The following is a 17,945-nucleotide window of genomic DNA, read 5'->3' on the forward strand; positions in this document are numbered from 1 at the left end:
TAGTGTCCAAAATTATGGCAAATGAAACACTTGACCTTTGACATATCCTTCTTCTTCTTCTCCTTGGGCACCAATGTCTGGGCTGGTTGTCCTAATAATCTGAACAATTCTGCCTCTCAGTCAGATAGGTGAAAGAATCTTGAAATCCTGTCATGTGTCTAGAAGCACCATTGTCCACCAACTAAATACTATTATTTGTAATGGCATCTAAAGGCGCGGAAACGAGGACTTTCTCCTCAACTCCCTCTAACTCTAGAATAACTTCCTTCTAAAGAATTGTAACACCATCCAACCTGTCTTCCATTCTAAGACTTGGCACCATTTGGTAAGAGATCTAAAATCCATTCAAGCTGTTGAACACTAGTCTCTTACGCTGACTTCAATGGTTGTTCTTTCAACAAAGCTCTGAAACCATGTTGAATTTTTCTACAAGATGTACAATAGAATACAATTTCTGCCAGATAATTACTTCCTAATGATTTTCAACAGTATTTATATGCCATTGTTATCATTGAATAATTACACTTCAGAAATTCTCAACAGTAAATGTAGCAGAAACAGTAAATATCATAGAAAGATAGCCATGCACAATAGAGACAACAAATTTTACTTTGGGAAACCCATCCTTGGGAGAAAACGCAGCAACTTTTCTTTAGGAGAAATTATTCTTCTGCAAGGTTTACATATCAACAATTTATCTAGAAATTTGTGCCAATATTCAAGTCAAAATACTAGTCAACCCATTGCCACCTTCAGCGTTCAACAGTGAACTGTTTAGAGCTATCCACAGCCCTCTTTCCCTATTCTGAGGTGGGGTCAGCATCCAACAGGCCTTGGCCTGTTCTCTCCAGAGACTGCTGCAAGCCCTGCAGCCTCTGCGGCCTGCCCTCTAAGTCGGCCTCCTCCATGCTTGGATGCAGCTCCTTGCTACGATCCTCCACACGAGAATAGTACTTCTTCCTCCTTATTTTGGTGTAGAAAATGAAATGTTACATCATCTATATATACTATTTGAATGGGGGTAAATTAACCCAAGGGACACATCCTTTCATGAGCTGGGCCGACTTGATGCTCCAAAAATCAAATTTTAATTATAATTTTAATTTTCTTAAGGCCAATTTGGAGACCTCTTTGGCATGCGGTAATACTTGATGCTACACAAAAATCAACACACACATGTCAAAGATTTTTTTTGGTGTGTGTTGTTTTATGTGTCTATTTTGCATATCTACAAGGAAAGCAGCGCATGCAAATCTAGGGACCACCCCCTGAGATGGGCCAGCACCAACACCAATGAAAAGAAGAATTTGCATGTGACATTATCGGGCAGATTCTTCTAAATGTTGCACTGAAATTTCCACCACATGTTCATCAAGTTACTTTTCTGGGGAATGGATTTCTTTGCTAACAGGGATATGGTTAGCAAGAAACTCTATTTTATTTGAATAGAAATAAATTCCACATTTCAAGCTACAGCAAGAGTGGGTTAGTATCAAATATAAAATCCATCACTGTACCTCGGTCTATGAAATAGGTTGGCGAGCTGCCTAGAGCTCTTTTAGTGGAGCCTAGCAACAGGATGCAGATTTCAGTAGTGTTAGGAACGTGATGTCTCTTTCTGCCTCACATTTTATAGTGTTCAGAGATGAAATTAGTCCCAGTTCAAATTATTATGCAGAATTTCATGCCCTTCATCTTTTATTAAAGTGCACAACTGATCAAGGGATAAAGAGGCTAAAGTTGTACAGTGATTCCTCACTGGCCATAAACTGGTTGCAAAGGGCTGGCTTTCTGCATAATGCACATGTTAGACGTATGGGTAAAATTTTGTTAGAGGGTTGTTGAAACATTTGCTTCTATCTCTTTTCCTCATGTCTTTCGAGAATTGAATCTAGAGGTGGGCAGGTTGTTTGGTACTGTAGTTTTTGCTTCTGAAGAACTAAAGGAAGAATTTTTTGTTGTTAACGGATCATCTTTCTAAAAAAATCTAGTGGTTTAATCAGAGTATATGTAGCAGCAAAATCTGAGTTTATTTCTTGTATACTATGCAGAGAAAGTGGGCAGGCCGAAAAACCATGTACACTAATATTTATATCCATTTTGTAATTTGGATAGTATCTGATTGATACCTAGTCTCTGAAGACCATATCAGCTGGGTTAATGGGCCAAGTTTATTAGTTTTTCCGGGACAAAATATTTGTTTTCATACTTGAATACAAATTTCATTTTCTTCTTACGAAAAATTAGAAGCCATTGAAAGTGAAAAACCCAACCACCAGATCCATGAGAGGAATTGGACCATCGAAGAGGTAGGGCAGTCGAACACCTACAAAAAATGTCATGGATGTGTGACCAAGCCCGTGCAGTCACAAAAAAAAAACAAAGAGATTAACCCCTATAGGCCATTGTCACGTAAGACATGACACCAAATTCATTGATGTGATAAGCAACAGTTATAATGGAGAATATTGTGACTTCAAACAAGAGGGTGCAACCCCAAATAAATAGAAATAAAGACGTGTGCATATACACAGAAACTGCAATTAATATTCTTACTTGGAAGTATACACATTTCTGCATTGGTGGAAGAATAAATTTTGTTAGATCAACAGAACAGAAACAGTTTCTAAAACTTGAGTGTCCAGTTATGAGAAGATAGAAATTGTTTTATTTTGTAGTTTAGATTTTGTTGTTGTTATTAAAATTGGGATGCCATTTTGTTGTCAATCACAAGTCAGAAGAGTGAATTCAAAACTATTTAATTGTTAATCATTAAGTCAGAAGAGTGAATTTGAAACTATTTGGTGCATTTAAAACCTTAAAAAAGGTCAATTTATCCTATATAATGTCCAATGGAAATGAAAAGTTTAATGGTAAGAATTAATGACAGAAACAGAAGATGCTTTCCATATTTGATTTCAGATGTTTGGACAGACTTGTAATGGGAAAAGAAGTGCAGAATCAGAACAATATGGATATGCTAGCAAAGAAATGATAGGCTGTGATTCTAATATCTCGTTAATGAATAAAATTCTTCCCAAAGTTCAAGATGGTAATAATGCATTTATCATGTGGGCAAATCTACAAGACATGCATGAAACAGTAGATAAGATAGAGCTTTCTTCCTTAAACCTGTTATATGCAATTAGAATGGACGAAATTGACTCCTTGAAAGACCATTTGTTAAAAATAAAGGATATTAGAGATGAATTGAAAGGAAAATGGAATAAGAAGATATGGTGTTTATAACTTTGAAAACTTCCCTACATCCTACGAAAATTTTATTGAAGCCATAAACATTACTAGTACTGATAAAGATCTCACATTTGAGAAGTTGATCACTAAGCTCTTGTGGCGAAACGAATAGAAAAAATTGTTTGGGAATAGCCGTGAAAATGAAGCTTCTCAAGTGGTACTTGCAGGTAAGTTTAAGACCATGGGCAACAGAGAGAATAGAATGATGGAAATAATATTTTACGTCAGGTAAACAAAGAAAAGCTATTACATGCTTGTATTATGGCAAGTTAGGCCATATAAGCAGAGTTTGCTGTGTTGTGGGATGAAAAGTGCAACCAAGAGCATTCTTCCAATAATAAATCTCAAAAGAAACATGCTGCTGTGACTAAACACACAAAGGATAAAGAGTTCTGTGTTCATTGCCAGAAACAAGGATTCGTAGAGTGGAAGGATTATTGGTACATTGATTCAGGGACATTTATACATTTTATTAACAGTAGTGACGGGTATGTTGATTTTGTAGAAGATAAATTTCAATCTAATTATGTTGTATTGAGTGGTGGAGACGAACATAATGATATTGATTAAGTTTTAACTTTTAAGCTCTATGTTTGGAGAAAAAACTACTTTTCTCGGTAGTATAATGAAAAATAGTCGACACTTAGACATAACTCCAGCAAAAATAGCACAAAGGTTGTTGTTATGGGCGTGGAAGGAACATTACACTGGTTTATAGAAAATCAAAATGCAGGATTAGTTCAGCAGAAAAATGCTCAAGATCAGAAAAATATGATATGTCAAAAAAGCATGCTGTCATAAAAAAGTAACTCTCAAAGTTACATTTGTCAAGCTTTTACTATTGAAACAAGAATCCATGACGGTAATTACATAGAAGGACCACTTTCCATACCCGCAATTTGGCCTCACATTGCATGGCAGAAGTCATGGAAATCAACTGCATAATAATGTCAGTAGAAAACATAGAAGTTCCACAAAGTTTTGTAGATTGAAGGACATGGGGACATGTGGATGTATCTTGAGGATGCATGGAGAGGCCCCCAAAATTTTAAGGAACATCAAAGCAGACATTGGAGTTCCTACCAAGGGAACTTAAACCTAACTACTAAGTATATAATAAAAATACAACAAATTTTAAATATAAAAAAATTGAGTTTTTTATGCATAATGAATCATACATGTATACAATTCAAGTAGCACCAATAGTTAATTACACTATTTGGAAATTGGTATTCAAATATGAATAATTAAATTTCTCATTCTAAAATCACCAATCTCCAAATCAAAATGAAATACAGTGATGCATCATATGATTACATACATCATCATTTAAAAACTGAAGAGTCAAGACTGATAACAGAAACAAAAATAAATAAAAAAGGCTCAACCCACTAGCTATGCACAATCAGTCTCTACTCAGTCCTCTGCACCTACATACCACAGGAAACTATCAACATCATCTAGGGGAATGTAAAGATAGTCGACACCTAGTTCAAATCTAAATGTTGCTCTAACTTTTCCAGCTAGAGAAATGAAAAAAGATTGACGATTTTACAAATTTTCAGTAAACAAATACCTGTTGGGATCAAAAGATCTTGGAATGTTGTAGAAAATACAGGTTAGCCACACTTTTCTGCCTTTATAAGCTGTTTATTCACAAAAATCAAATTTCACCCTTCTTTATGTAATCAACTAGCATGCTGTGGGTAAGAAACAACAAAATCTAAGATTTGAGAGGGTCATGTAAAGAGGGAAGGGAAAGCCATGGGTGAGAAGACCCTCACCTTACTTCAAAAGAAAAGGTGTGCTGCTTTTCTTTTGTGTTTTTATAAGCCCTAGGGCACCCCAAAGTACCCTCGAGTACCAAGAGCACCACATTTGTACAAAGTTATCCCCAAGGGAATCTCCAAGTCCCAGAGATATACAAGGGATGGTAAGAGCATTCCCAAATTCCAATGAAGTTCCCAAGCACCAGAGGCATACAAGGGATGTTAACAGACATTCCCACTTATGTCCCTAGGGGAGTAAGAGACATTCACGCCCCGCTCCTTGGGAACACATCTGAGGGAGAGTAAGAGACATTCCCACCCCAGTCATAGGGAACACATCCCCATGGAACAGTGCTTAGTTTATATTATAGATTTAATTATGAAGCATTGTCCTACCCTCCCATTATTTTTTAAAGAAAAAGAATGTTTCCAGCATTGATTGAACTAAAATCATTCCTAGCTAAGTCACATGACACGAGGACACGAGACATGGAGGACACGTAAATAGGAGTATTCAATACGAAACGCAACGACCTGGAAACAGGACACGGGGGACACGTTTTATATATATTTAATAATAATATATATATATACCGAAATATAGTTTTTTATCCATATTAAATTGTAGGTTGCAGCTTATCTAATCAAATTAAAATATAATTACTTCTCAAAGTTCATAGTTCACTTTAAAAAAATAAATAGAATCAAAATTTACTATTTAGAAATTAGAATGTGATATGCTTGGTCTTGATTCTTGAATATTCAATGTTCATTTTTCATGTACAACTTACAAGCACATAAGAAAATAACTAAAGTCTAATCCTATTGATTTCCTCTGCCCCTCTTGCGAGAAAATGCTACAGCTTTCCCTTTCCCTCTAGATGTAGATGCTAGTGTTGGTGGAGTTGGCAGTGGAGTTTGCTATGCTCTAGAAGCTGAAAAACTAGAAGTAGGAGCTATAGGAGGTAGACCACGTCCTCTACTGGTGGCAGGGGTAGCCCGGGCAGGTGGTGTCACCTGGAAACATTACAATCTCCCAATCCTGAAATCCTGAAAAACTAATAAGTCTGCTGCATTTTGAATGAAATCTAAAATTCTACTTTCTCCATATGAAATCCAATGAGGCCGGAACCACTCTCAAACATCCTGAGTCATTTCATGGTAATGTTAAAAATTTAAGTAAAAGGATGAAAATGAAGATTAAGGAGAATATCACTTTTATTCTTAAACATTACCATGAATAGCATATCAATACTAGGGCCTAGACTTGATCATTAAGCTGCCCCACTCAAAAATTATTTGTTTCTTTCAAAAAAAATTGCAGCTTATGCAAGCAACGTTTTCTATCAACGGAATACGCGTTTTCCAGATGCAGGACACGATGAAAACCGGCGAATACGTTTTACATTTTACAGGACACGATGAAAAACGTTTTCGACACGTTTTAGGGCCATTTTCGTGTCCGGCACGTAAAATACGGGACACGGGTCCTTGGAGGACGTGTCTTGTGACTTAGATTCCTAGCCAACTTAGTGTTAGTATTTCCAAGCCCAACCAAATGATTAATGTGCTAGTAAATTTTGATACCCAGAAATTTACTCTTACAAAGAGCCCAAAAATTATAGATCTAAAATCTACACACAACTAAAATAACTAAGCTTCTAACAAATTATGCACAACAAAAACAAGGAATCCAAGCACACAAACTTTTACACAGCTTTTACCCTGGAAAAGCCTAATGTCCGGAAAAACCAACAAAGAGGGATTTTATTAGGCTTCAGAGAATAAATCAAGGAAATATTACAACAGCAGCTCCAGATTATTTACAGCCAAAAATAGCCCTAGAAAACAGCCCCTCTCCTCTGCTACAGCCGAACAAACAGCCTCTCCTTCTGCAGTGTACAGCCCCTTTCTCTTCAACAAACTCATACCAAGACACAGCCTCTCCTCCAGTAAAGAAATCAACCCGGAAGACTCGACCTCTCTCTCCTGCAAATGTTGTTTGGGCATGGCCCCTCTCTTCAGCAAATGACGACCTGAACACGGCCCCTCTCTTTGCAAGCTCAGTCCCTTCACTTCAGTTGCTCAACCTTCATTTTTCTCACCCAGATCAACCCTCTTCTCTCTCACTCAAAGTGATCTCCAAATCGTGTCCTTCACCCACTGATTCCAACAATTTATAATTTCTCATAACCCTATTTTCTCCTTGAGATCTTCAAAGAAAAGATCAAGTACCAAAATTTGATCTTATCACTTTCTTTTGATGCGGTCAAAACAGAAATATTAATTTCCACAGTTATAAAGTTTAGAAATCTAAGATACAAAGCCAATAATAACTAATTAAATTAATTACCATGTTTTTCCTAAGTTTAAATTTACAAAAAAAAAATTGTTGAAATATGTAATTATTAAGGTGTCTTCTGCATGCCTGGACACAAGGCCTATGTAAACACTAGTCTGAGCTACAATTTTAACACTCCTTCTTAGCAAGGAAAGTATTATGCACCAACACCAACTTGTCCCTGAAGAAGACGAACTTGCCTTTAATCAAGGCCTTCGTGAAGATGTTTGTAACCTGCTCATCTGTAGGTACATATTGCAGCTTCACCTTGCCTTTCTACACATGATCCCAGATGATGTGATACACGATCTCTATATGTTTTAAACTGCCATGAAACATTGGATTTTCCAAGAGCTTGATGCAGCTATAATTGTCACAATGTATCATTATCTACTCCAACTCCCAATCAAACAACCCCATGAGTAACTTTCGAAGCCAAACTTGCTGCCATGTACTCAGCCTCAACAGAACTCGGTGCAACTAACTTTTGTTTCCTATTGAACCAAGAAACAACTATAGACCCCATGCTGAAACAACAACCTGAAGTACTTTTCCTGTCAATTGTGTTGCTTGCCCAATTAGCATCCGAATAACACACTAGCTTCACTCCATCTCCCTAGACATAACACAACCCATGCTCCACCATACCACACAGTTACCTAAGTATGTCTTTCACTGCCACCTAGTGCACTCGCTTTGGCTCAACCATAAATTGACTGATTATGTTGACAGCAAAACATATATCAAATCTATGTGTTGACCAAATACATAAGAGAGCCAATCAGTTGTTTGTATAAAGTGGGGTCCATTGCCTCTAGCTTGGAAGCATCAATTTTCTTCCAATTGGTCACCATTGGCATAGCCATAGGCCTATAGTCCTGCATCTCAAATCGCTTCAAGATCTCCACAACGTACTTCCCCTATCCAATATGTAGTACAGGTCTGAGTCAGCATCACTCTTGGTTAAGCCCATCCCCAACAGATAGTTGTATATCTTGGAATACCACGCATGTGGTGCCTGCTTGAGTTTGTACAGCACTCTCTTCAACTTGCAAACATGAGAATCCATCCCATGCACCTCAAATCCCTCTGGCTACTCTGTGTAAACCTCCTCCTCAATCACACCATTAAGAAATGTCGTCTTGACATCCATCTAATGGATCTTCCAACCCATCTCTGCAGCAATATAAATCACGACCTTGATGGAGGAATACCTGGCTACAGGGGCGAATGTCTCATCATAGTCAACTTCTCAACACTACCATCAGCAATGTGTTTGACTTAAAGATCCACCTAGATCCCACCATTGATTTCCCTTCAAGTCATGGCACAACCTCCCATACATCATTCTTCATGATGGAAGAGTACTCTTCCAAAGTTCCACCATGGTATCCCTCCACACCTATTGCTCAAACGCCTCTTGAAAACTAGAAGGCCCAGCCTCAATCAACTTGCTCATGAAAGCCATGTAACTGGAAAATCCATTGTTGATGATATCGGCAATATATCGGTGATATTCGAAAATATCACGATATTTTCGGCAAAACGATATATCACCGAGAAAATATCACAATATTTTCTATTTTGAAAATATTGTGATATCGGCAAATATCAGCAAAATATCGGCTATGTTTAAAAATTTGAAAATTTTATTTTTTATGCTTGCCAATATTTGCCGATATTTTCTCCGATATTGCAGATAATATGTTTTCTGGACCCTCGCTGATATTTTGCCGATACCGATATTTTCAACACTGGGAAAATCTATGTGGTATTCTGCTCTCCCTGACTTATGTCCTAAGAGCATCTACCTGCCCCTAAGCTTCCCTTTAGGTACGCTCTTCCCATTTCGGCCTCTTGTTCTTGGAAGTCTCAGCCTGGGTAAATGGAGCATCTTGCTCCTCATGCTCATGTTGCTCATCCTACACACAATTTTGTAGTCCTCCAAACTGTAATGGTTGTCTCCCTTCTTCCTTTCGTGCTTCCTACGCTGAAACCTCTACTACAACTAGCACTGAGCCACAAGACTTTCTGAAAGCCCTTTCCTCCTCAAATTTCACATCCTTCTACATCATTATCTTCCTGAATGAAGGAATATAGACTCCATAGGCTTTAAGGTCTCATTATATCTAATGAAGATACTCTTCTTTGTAGTAGGTTGAAGCTTTGTTGTCTTCTTTGATGGAACATAGCAATAAACTAAGCACCCAAAAATGCAAAGATGCCCAACCTCTAGTTTCTTCCCCATGAATGCCTCTTCAAGGGTCATCCTCCCCAACACCTTGTGTGGACTCCTGTTTTGCAAATAAATTGTTGTGTACACGCTTTTGCCCATAAGAACATAAGCAGATCCTGATCATGCAATATTGTTTTTGCTACCCCAACAATGGCTCTCTCGTTCCTCTCTGATACTCCATTTTGTTGTGGGTTATATGGAACTATCAGCTCCCTCTTAATTCTGGAATCTACACAAAACCCCTTAAGGCATTTGAGGTGTAGTCCCTCCACTGTCAAATCTAAGCACCTTGATCTTTCTCCCCATTTGGTTCTCCACAAGAGCTTTAAACTCTTGGAACCAACTGAAGGCCTCGTCCTTGGTCATCATATAATAGATCCAAGTTTTCCTAGAATGATCATATATGAAGGTCACATAGTAGCTCAATCTCTCAATAGAAACAGTTAACATGGGCCCACATACATCTGAATGGATCAAGTCCAAGATCCCCTTGGACTTATTGTCACTACCAGGAAACATGATCTTGGTCTATTTGCCCATGGCACATCTCTTGCATAAATCATGTTGATCTTTAGTGAAATCAAGGAGCTTGGTCACATCCTCCCTGGGCACTTTGAGTGCTCCATGGTGCAAGTGTGCCATTCTCCTATACCACAACTCCCCCAAGTCATGACGGTTGTTGTTATTGCTCCCCCTCACCCTTCTTTTAGTCTCCACATTGAGACCCTTCTCGGATCTCCTCATGTGTGAAATCATCCCACAACCTCTCCCAAGTGGGAAGATGTTCTCATCCCACGATGCATTTTACAAACACATCCCACTACTTTGTAAAGCCTTATACACACCAATTCAGGATGAAGAACTGTCTACCCTACAGCTACCATCTCATCTTGCATTTGCGTGAGCATGGCAAGATAGAAAGTCGTGTTCTCTCCCTTGGATATCCTGGTGTTGTAGAGCTTGTCCCTTAACACCAGTGTTATTAGGAAAGGACCAAACCAGTCTGAACCGACCAGTCCGACCATTGAGGCAAAAACGAGTTCGGTAAAGAACCAACCATTTTCAACAAACCGGTGGATTCAGTACTGGTTCGAAAAAGTTGCATAAAATGCAGCAAGTGGAGCTTGTTTTGCTTTTTTTTCTTTTAATTTTTGTTTTCGATGGGCACTAGCCCATAATAGGTGCCTAATGTTCAAGCCTATGGCCCTACTATTGCTATGCAATTCATGGTAATGTTTAAGAAAGTAAAAGTGGCATTCTCCTTTATCTTTCATTTTCATCCATTTACTTAAATTTTTTACATTACCATGAAATGACTCAAGATGTTTGAGAGTGGTTACGACCTCATTGTATTTCATATGGAGAAAGTAGAATTTAAATCTCACTCATAATCCAGCAGACTTAACAGTTTTTCAGGATTTCAAGACTAGGGGGAAGTGCAACGTTTCCATTTGATTTTGTCATGTATGAGAGTATTGAACAGTGAACTAGCATTTAATCAAGAGCACCAATCCCTCTATGTACCTTGATGTTAGTGGCATTCATTGATGAACTCCTCTATCATGATCCTACTAAAAATATACCCTTTACTCAAACAAAATCTTGAATTGACATGCTAAGCACTTTTATCATATTTTAATACTTAGAGGGTGATATTGATGACATAGATCCCAATATAGGCAAAAATTTTGATGAAATGTAGATATTTGTTGTAGCATTATTTTTTTTGGATGTTAGGGGCCATCTAGGTGTTGTTTCTTGATGTATTTTCGTTCAAAGATGGATTGCGCTCGGTGTTATTTTGGTTATGTGCACCCTTACATGATCTATAAATGAAACTTTTGCTTATTTGTGTATAAATGGTTTGGATTCATATGGATGCACATGTATATATGTGGTTTTCTTTAAAATTTCAATATTTTATGTGTTTTGGCTGACCGATTTTTTGGTCTGGTTTTTTTACTGATTCGAGTCTGGTTCTAACTAGTTCCCAATATGAGGGGTCTACTGGTTCGATGATCGGTCCAGTTCTGATGACATTGCTTAGCACCATCTTTTGATTTTGGTTGTCACTCTGCTACAATTTGGTGAGTGCATCCACATATCTTTGGCAGTATTTTTCTTAGACAAATGGGTGATCAGGAGATCTTTCACCCCATCCAAGATGATCCTTTGTGCCTGCTTCTTTCACCTCATGGATATCTAGGGCAATACGATCTAACACTGGTACAACCACTGTGGAGTTAGCAAAGCTCCAAAACTTGTTCTCCTTGAGAACAGTTGTGATCCAGAATGTTAATTTGAGGCTTCGTCTAGCTTGTCCTCATTCTTGACATCAGTTGCCATGGTAAATCAAATCCCCGAATAGTTGTTTGTTGAAAACCATAGAAAGACCACAAACCCCTTTGAGCTTGAACCTGTGAAACGCTTGAATTTCTTTCAGAGGTTTTGCTCTGATACCATGTTAGTTTCTCTAATCACAGTCAAATGATTAATGTGCCGATAAAATTTTATACCCAGAAATCTATGCACGATTAATACAACTAAGCTTCTAACAAATTATGCATAGCAAAAACAAGAAATCAAAGCACATAAAATTTTACACATCTTTTACCTTGGAAACCCTAGTGTGGGGAAAACCAACAAAGAGGGATTTTATTAGGCTTCAAAGAATAAATCGGGAAAATATTACAGTAGAATTTTTAGAGACATTACAGCCAAGAATAACCCTAGAAAACCACCCCTCTCCTGTGCACAGTCTCTCCTTTTGTAGCATATCGCCCCTTACTCTTCAACGAACTCAACCCAAGATATGGCTTCTCCTCCAGCGCAGAACCCAGCCCTAAAGACTCAGCCTCTCTTTCCTACAAACTCAGCATGGGTACAACCCCTCTCTTCAACAGATGACGCACTGAACATGGCCCCTCTCTTTGCGAACTCGTCCCTTCTCCTTAGCTGCTCGACATTCCTTCTTCTCACCCAAATCAGCCCTCTTCTCTCTCGCTCAAAGTGATCCCCAAATTGTGTTCTTTACACACTCATTCCAGCATTTTATAATTTCTCTCATAACCCTATTTCCTCCTTGAGATCTTGAAAGAAAAGTCCAAAGGCCAAAATTTGATCTTATCACTTTCTTTTGATACAGTCAAAAAAGAAATATTAATTTTCAAATTCATAAACTTTAGAAATCTGAGTTACAAAGTGAATAATAATTAATTAAATTGATTATCATGCTTTTCCTAAGTTTAAACCAATGTCACATGATTCGGGTTCAGGTTCGGGTTTGGCAATGATTAGGTTCAGTTCAAGTTCGAATTTTTTGATGAGGTTCACATGAGGTTCGCCATTAGGTTCGTCTATATATATATAATGAATTATAGGAGGATAAAATAGTAAGAAATCAAGATCAGTAAACATCAAAAATGCTATCACAGACATGGAAACTGCAAGGATAAATTGTAAGCTTGAGTTGTGACATAAAGTTATGAGTTTTGATCTATGGACTTGGTCAATGGCTATGAGGTTCGCCGAACCTCAAAAAAAAATTTAAGGTTCACCAAAATTCGAACCTCAAGGTTAAAGTTTGACGAACATTGTGACATATGTTTAAACTTATATAATAAAATTTAAAAAAAAAATAAAAACTGCAGAAATAAGTAAATTATTAAGGTATGTTCTGCATGCCTGGACAAGGCCTATGTAGAGACACCTGTCCAAGACACAATTTTACCAGTTAGACATAACAAAAAATCCAGCATCTTAATCTCTTAAAAGTGCCATCCAACTTTAATTTCAAGAGCATGCATAATAATGCACAAAATTCACTCACCAATTCTGACTTCAAATTTTCCAGTGTTTTTGCCATGTTTACATTAGATCTAATGGCTTGTTTCTCCTGTGCCCTCTTTTTATCCCGAGCCAGTAGTGAAAGTCTTTTAATTTTGGTGGCCACCTCTGTGCTTTGTGGATTTTGCTGCAAGGCATCTCGAAAAGCAGCCACAGCCTACAGTTGGAAAGAAGGAAATCTCCATTAGAATAATGATGCACATTTTCTATTTTACTTAACTTTAAGACCACCCCCCCCCCCAAAAAAAAATCCTTAAAACTACTTGATTTCCATCTACAAAAGGTCAGGTTGCAAGACATTATCAATTTCAACCATATGCACCAACGCTCAGGAACACAGTCCCACTTTTCTGAACAGGGTACGACTTTTGATAATATGATCACCAGAATAATACCTCATCATAGCGTTCCATCGCTTCCAATACACAACCTTTCCTGAAATAACCCTAGTAGCACACACAATCACCCTGCTGTCATACTTCAGTAACCATCTTGAGTTTATGCTGCAACCCACTCCATATTACAAAAATTTCCAGTACAGTTACAGTTCATTTTACCTACAATTTAGTATCTGCACCACTCAACTTAGTTAAGTTCTAGAAAAAAAAAATAGGAATGGAATGGTAAACCTTTTCCCATGTTGGATTCAACTTGATTGTTGTTTCAGCATCAGCAAGTGCTTTACTAAGCTTGACAAGATTCAGAAATGCTGCAGATCTGTTGCTGCAATAAGGCAACAGTGAGTAAGACACAGAACAATACAATAAAAAAAAACAATGGTTTCCTCAAAAACTAATTCTGACATACACAATAGACCCAACGGATGTAACAGAATATGGAATGACTATAAGAACCAGAAGATGATATAGGGGATTGCAATGAACAGAACATCTTTGAATTCAGGGAGTAGATTTGAATATTAGTCAGGAATATGGAGAAACCGGAAGGATTCAGCCACTGACAGTGAAGTGTAAAATTTCATCCTACTTAACACGCTAAGCACACAAATAAAAATTACAGTTGACTGCAGCAGCTATTTTTGACACAAATTTTCCCAAATGTTGCAGGCTTCCATCTCTGCATAAGGAAGAAAGCATCAAGTCAACAATTGAGTTTCATGTGCAAGAAGATGAATGCACAATAGTTGCCTACTACAATGCCCTTCTACAATGATTTTGGGCGATGAGAGGGAACACTTTGTAGAAGGGCATTGTAATGTGCATGTCAAGATTAGAGGTACAACCGTTGTATAACTCATAGGAGAAAATTTTTCTCCCCATTGATCAACCAGCCAGCCAGCAGCCCTATGGCGGCTCACAAATAGCTTTACATTAGAGCTCTCCACCTATGCTAGGGTCAGTGCTCTCTCCCATCTGGCATGCTTCTTAAGGAAGGTGGATCATCTATCAAAAGGCACTGATTTTGATTTTTGATTTTCTACTCTCATTTTGCTCTCTCCCATCTGGCATGCTTCTTGAAGGAAGGTAGATCATCTATCAAAAGGTACTGATTTTGATTTTTGATTTTCTACTGTCATTTTGATATTTTTTAACCTTACTCTCAACCTATCGTATACCCACTCATCCTCATCATTCTAATTCCACCTTCAACGCCTTACACAACTTATTATTAAATGATATGAAAAATCAATACCTCTCGTGGTGTGCTTATTGGCACGACCTCTTGACCATTCATTCTGATGATTCCCACCTGGCAAATCACCCACTGACTCACAATGAGTCACTAACCTACACATTGTTTCAATAGCAATCCAAAAATCCCAATTCCCTCCTAGTAGTGATATGTTATACAGAGACGTGCACTTCGACATACCCCATAGAGAATTGTGACAATATGGGAAAACTCAGAGCTGTGAAACAAGAGCCATGGTCATTGGCAGCCTTGGATGCATAACCTGTATTCAACGCTAATAAACCTATGCTCAAAGCTACGAGGTGGCTCCCTTTCCTCAGAAATTTCACAGGGACAATGACATTGTTATCAAAACATCTGCTCAGAGGTTTGATGGGTGAATCCCTCGAATCAGTGATCTAGTGATGGCAGTGACAAAGGAGTATGTGGCCCAAGCCACTAGATACCACATACCCAAAAACGTTGGTTTAAGAACAAGCAAATCAAAAAGGGGGTTTGGACCTAGTTTTTACGTTCTATAACAGAATCCAAATTGAAGAAAAGGTGTGCCCCAAGCCTAGATCACAGAGAAGCAAAGGAACTTGTTATTTGTCTTGCAAAATTACATAACATGTGAGGGAAGCTATGCCATTACGATCCTTTATCATATTTGCCTCCTTCTCACCCATTAAAATACAGATTGTGGAAGAATTACCAAGGAGAGGTGATAACTGGGATGCCTTCCTATTTCGAAACAAATTAATTAATGAGTGCATTGTACATAAACAAGCACCCAAAGAAGTACCCAGAGAAACACCCAAAGTGACAGCCAGAGAGGTCAATAAAGTTTTTGAGCATAACAATGGGAATGACAGTGGGGACCCTAGTCTTCACAAAGAGGAAGGTTTTACTCTCTGTGGGGAAAACTCCAAAAGAACCAAAAGGAGCCATGGACAGACTGTTATCATTTCCAGAAAGATTACTAGGAGCATGGCTAGGAAAGAACCTCCAAAACAAACTGAGAGGCCTCCATCACTAGCTATCCCATGTCCTCCTAAAGATGCCACTGTTGAGCCTATGCCAATTGGGCATAGTCATGTCCAGCAAAAGAAGTCTGTAACCCCTTTGCCTAAGAAGTCTAGGACCAAATTTTCTGATCACAAGACTCGTAACTACCATTTTTTTTACTCTATTGACCCATCAATGCCAATGCCCAACGACTTCGAAAATGCTACAAATTATTATAAGCCTATGAATCCAACTATGTCTTCTACTACTCTGAGTAGACCCTCCTCTTCCAAATTAAGGAAGAGTGATAAGAACATTAATAAGCTAAAGGAAGAAATCAAAGAATTCAAAGTTCTGGAAAAGAGCCCAGTTGCAAAAGGAGAATAAGAAGTTGTTTAAGCTTGCTCACAAGTGGCTTAAGCGAAACCAGTACTTGACACTCCACAACAGGACTTTGGAGAAGAAATTCCGAATGGAGAAGAAGAGAAAAGGGGCCAACATGAGTATTTCAATTGGCGCCGATTGACACAGTGAAGCACAATCAAATTTGGATTAGTATTTTAACAGGTATGGCATCAGGACACCAGTCACACATTTTGTTTGCATGAAGACATGCAAAGACTCAGGCATGGGGGAGATGTCAGGGCTATGATTTGATACCATTTAAGCTGTCAGTTACCCCCTTTTCAATCATATAAACCCTTCCTTTTTACCTCGTTGCTGTCCTCTTGTCATACTTTCAGTGGAAAAGTCACTCAAGAGACTACAAGGTAAATTTATTGCTAATTGTTGGGTTTTTCCATTGTTTTTGATGAATTATAGGGCTTAAAAGTTTAGTTCCTACTAATAGCAATTTTACCAGCCAGGTCATATAGCCTATATAGCGATCTGATAACCCACCTCCGTGATTGGCATGTCTCAATGCCTCTAAAAAGAAAACGAAGACATGGGTTTTCCTCGTAGACCCCTCAAGATGCTTCCATGTCCATCAATGCAATTCCAAATTGGACAAGGCATGTGAAAGTCAATCAAATCTACAATCAATGATTCCAAGTACAGTGCGTCCAGGAGAGCAGATTCAATTGTGACAACAACCTCTGCTATTCTCATACCATTCTGTTGGATGGTCATCTCACTTCGTTTTGGTTTTGGTCTAAACTTATTAGGGAATACACTCGATTACCCACCTTTGATTCATTGTGATATGAATCATTATTTCCAACGCACGAAACAGGGGATTCACAGAGTCCACCTATTCGTTGTATTATGAAATGTAAAACTATATAACTCGTCTGAACAGCAGCGTTAAAGGTTGTCACAGTGTTAGGTTTGTCAGACTATAATTTATCTTTGTAATTATCACTGGGGAAACGCAAGCTCCAATTATTTATATTTGAGACTCATTTTTAATAGTGTTAATGTTGGTGTCTGAGATTATTTGTGATGCAAACTGATCATAGTTGCGTAGCTTCTTAGGCAGCGTGACGAAGATTAGGAGGGCCCACCAACGCAGCCCACGTTGCTTTGTTTTCTTGCTTTGTAGCATAGCTTAGCAATGCTTGTAAGACTGCAGTTTGCTTTCCTTTGATTTCGTATTCAATGCATTCGCTGCTCAATTCATTAATTGTTTTCATCGCTCACATTTTGTTGCTTGTTTGCAGTGACGAGATCTCTCACTAAAGGGCTGAGAGACACATTGTAACTCTTGTCTGTTGCATAAACACTCAAGTTCAAGTACAATAAAAGATTGCATCTTGTGTGTGAAAGAGGCTCTCTGTTGACACCCCAGTGACAAAACATCTCATAGATTTAATTTGCCCTTTTTCATTTACATGTATGCCCTTTTTTTGATAGCAGC

The 17,945-nt window shown here is 38.2% G+C and overlaps 1 protein-coding gene across 2 annotated transcripts in view; it reads right to left on the minus strand.

The window, feature by feature from the left end:
* The window catches only part of LOC149210963 (U-box domain-containing protein 70-like), a 156,769-nt gene that overhangs the window by 90,692 nt on the left and 48,132 nt on the right, over positions 1-17,945 (minus strand). For both annotated transcript variants that reach the window (XR_016252975.1, XM_089396837.1), the window contains exons 2-4: positions 14,077-14,170; positions 13,843-13,893; positions 13,431-13,604 (exon numbers count right to left, since the gene is read on the minus strand). Coding sequence is in view for 1 of the 2 variants with exons in the window: in XM_089396837.1 (XP_089252963.1) it covers positions 13,431-13,604; positions 13,843-13,893; positions 14,077-14,170 (319 nt within the window). In the remaining variant the exon portion in view is untranslated. The remainder of the gene's footprint in view (positions 1-13,430; positions 13,605-13,842; positions 13,894-14,076; positions 14,171-17,945) is intronic.

This window comes from Pinus tabuliformis, chromosome 1_2 (assembly GCF_031772625.1).
Source record: "Pinus tabuliformis cultivar Carrire ecotype Pingquan chromosome 1_2, CPIR1, whole genome shotgun sequence".
NCBI classification, from domain to species: domain Eukaryota; kingdom Viridiplantae; phylum Streptophyta; class Pinopsida; order Pinales; family Pinaceae; genus Pinus; species Pinus tabuliformis.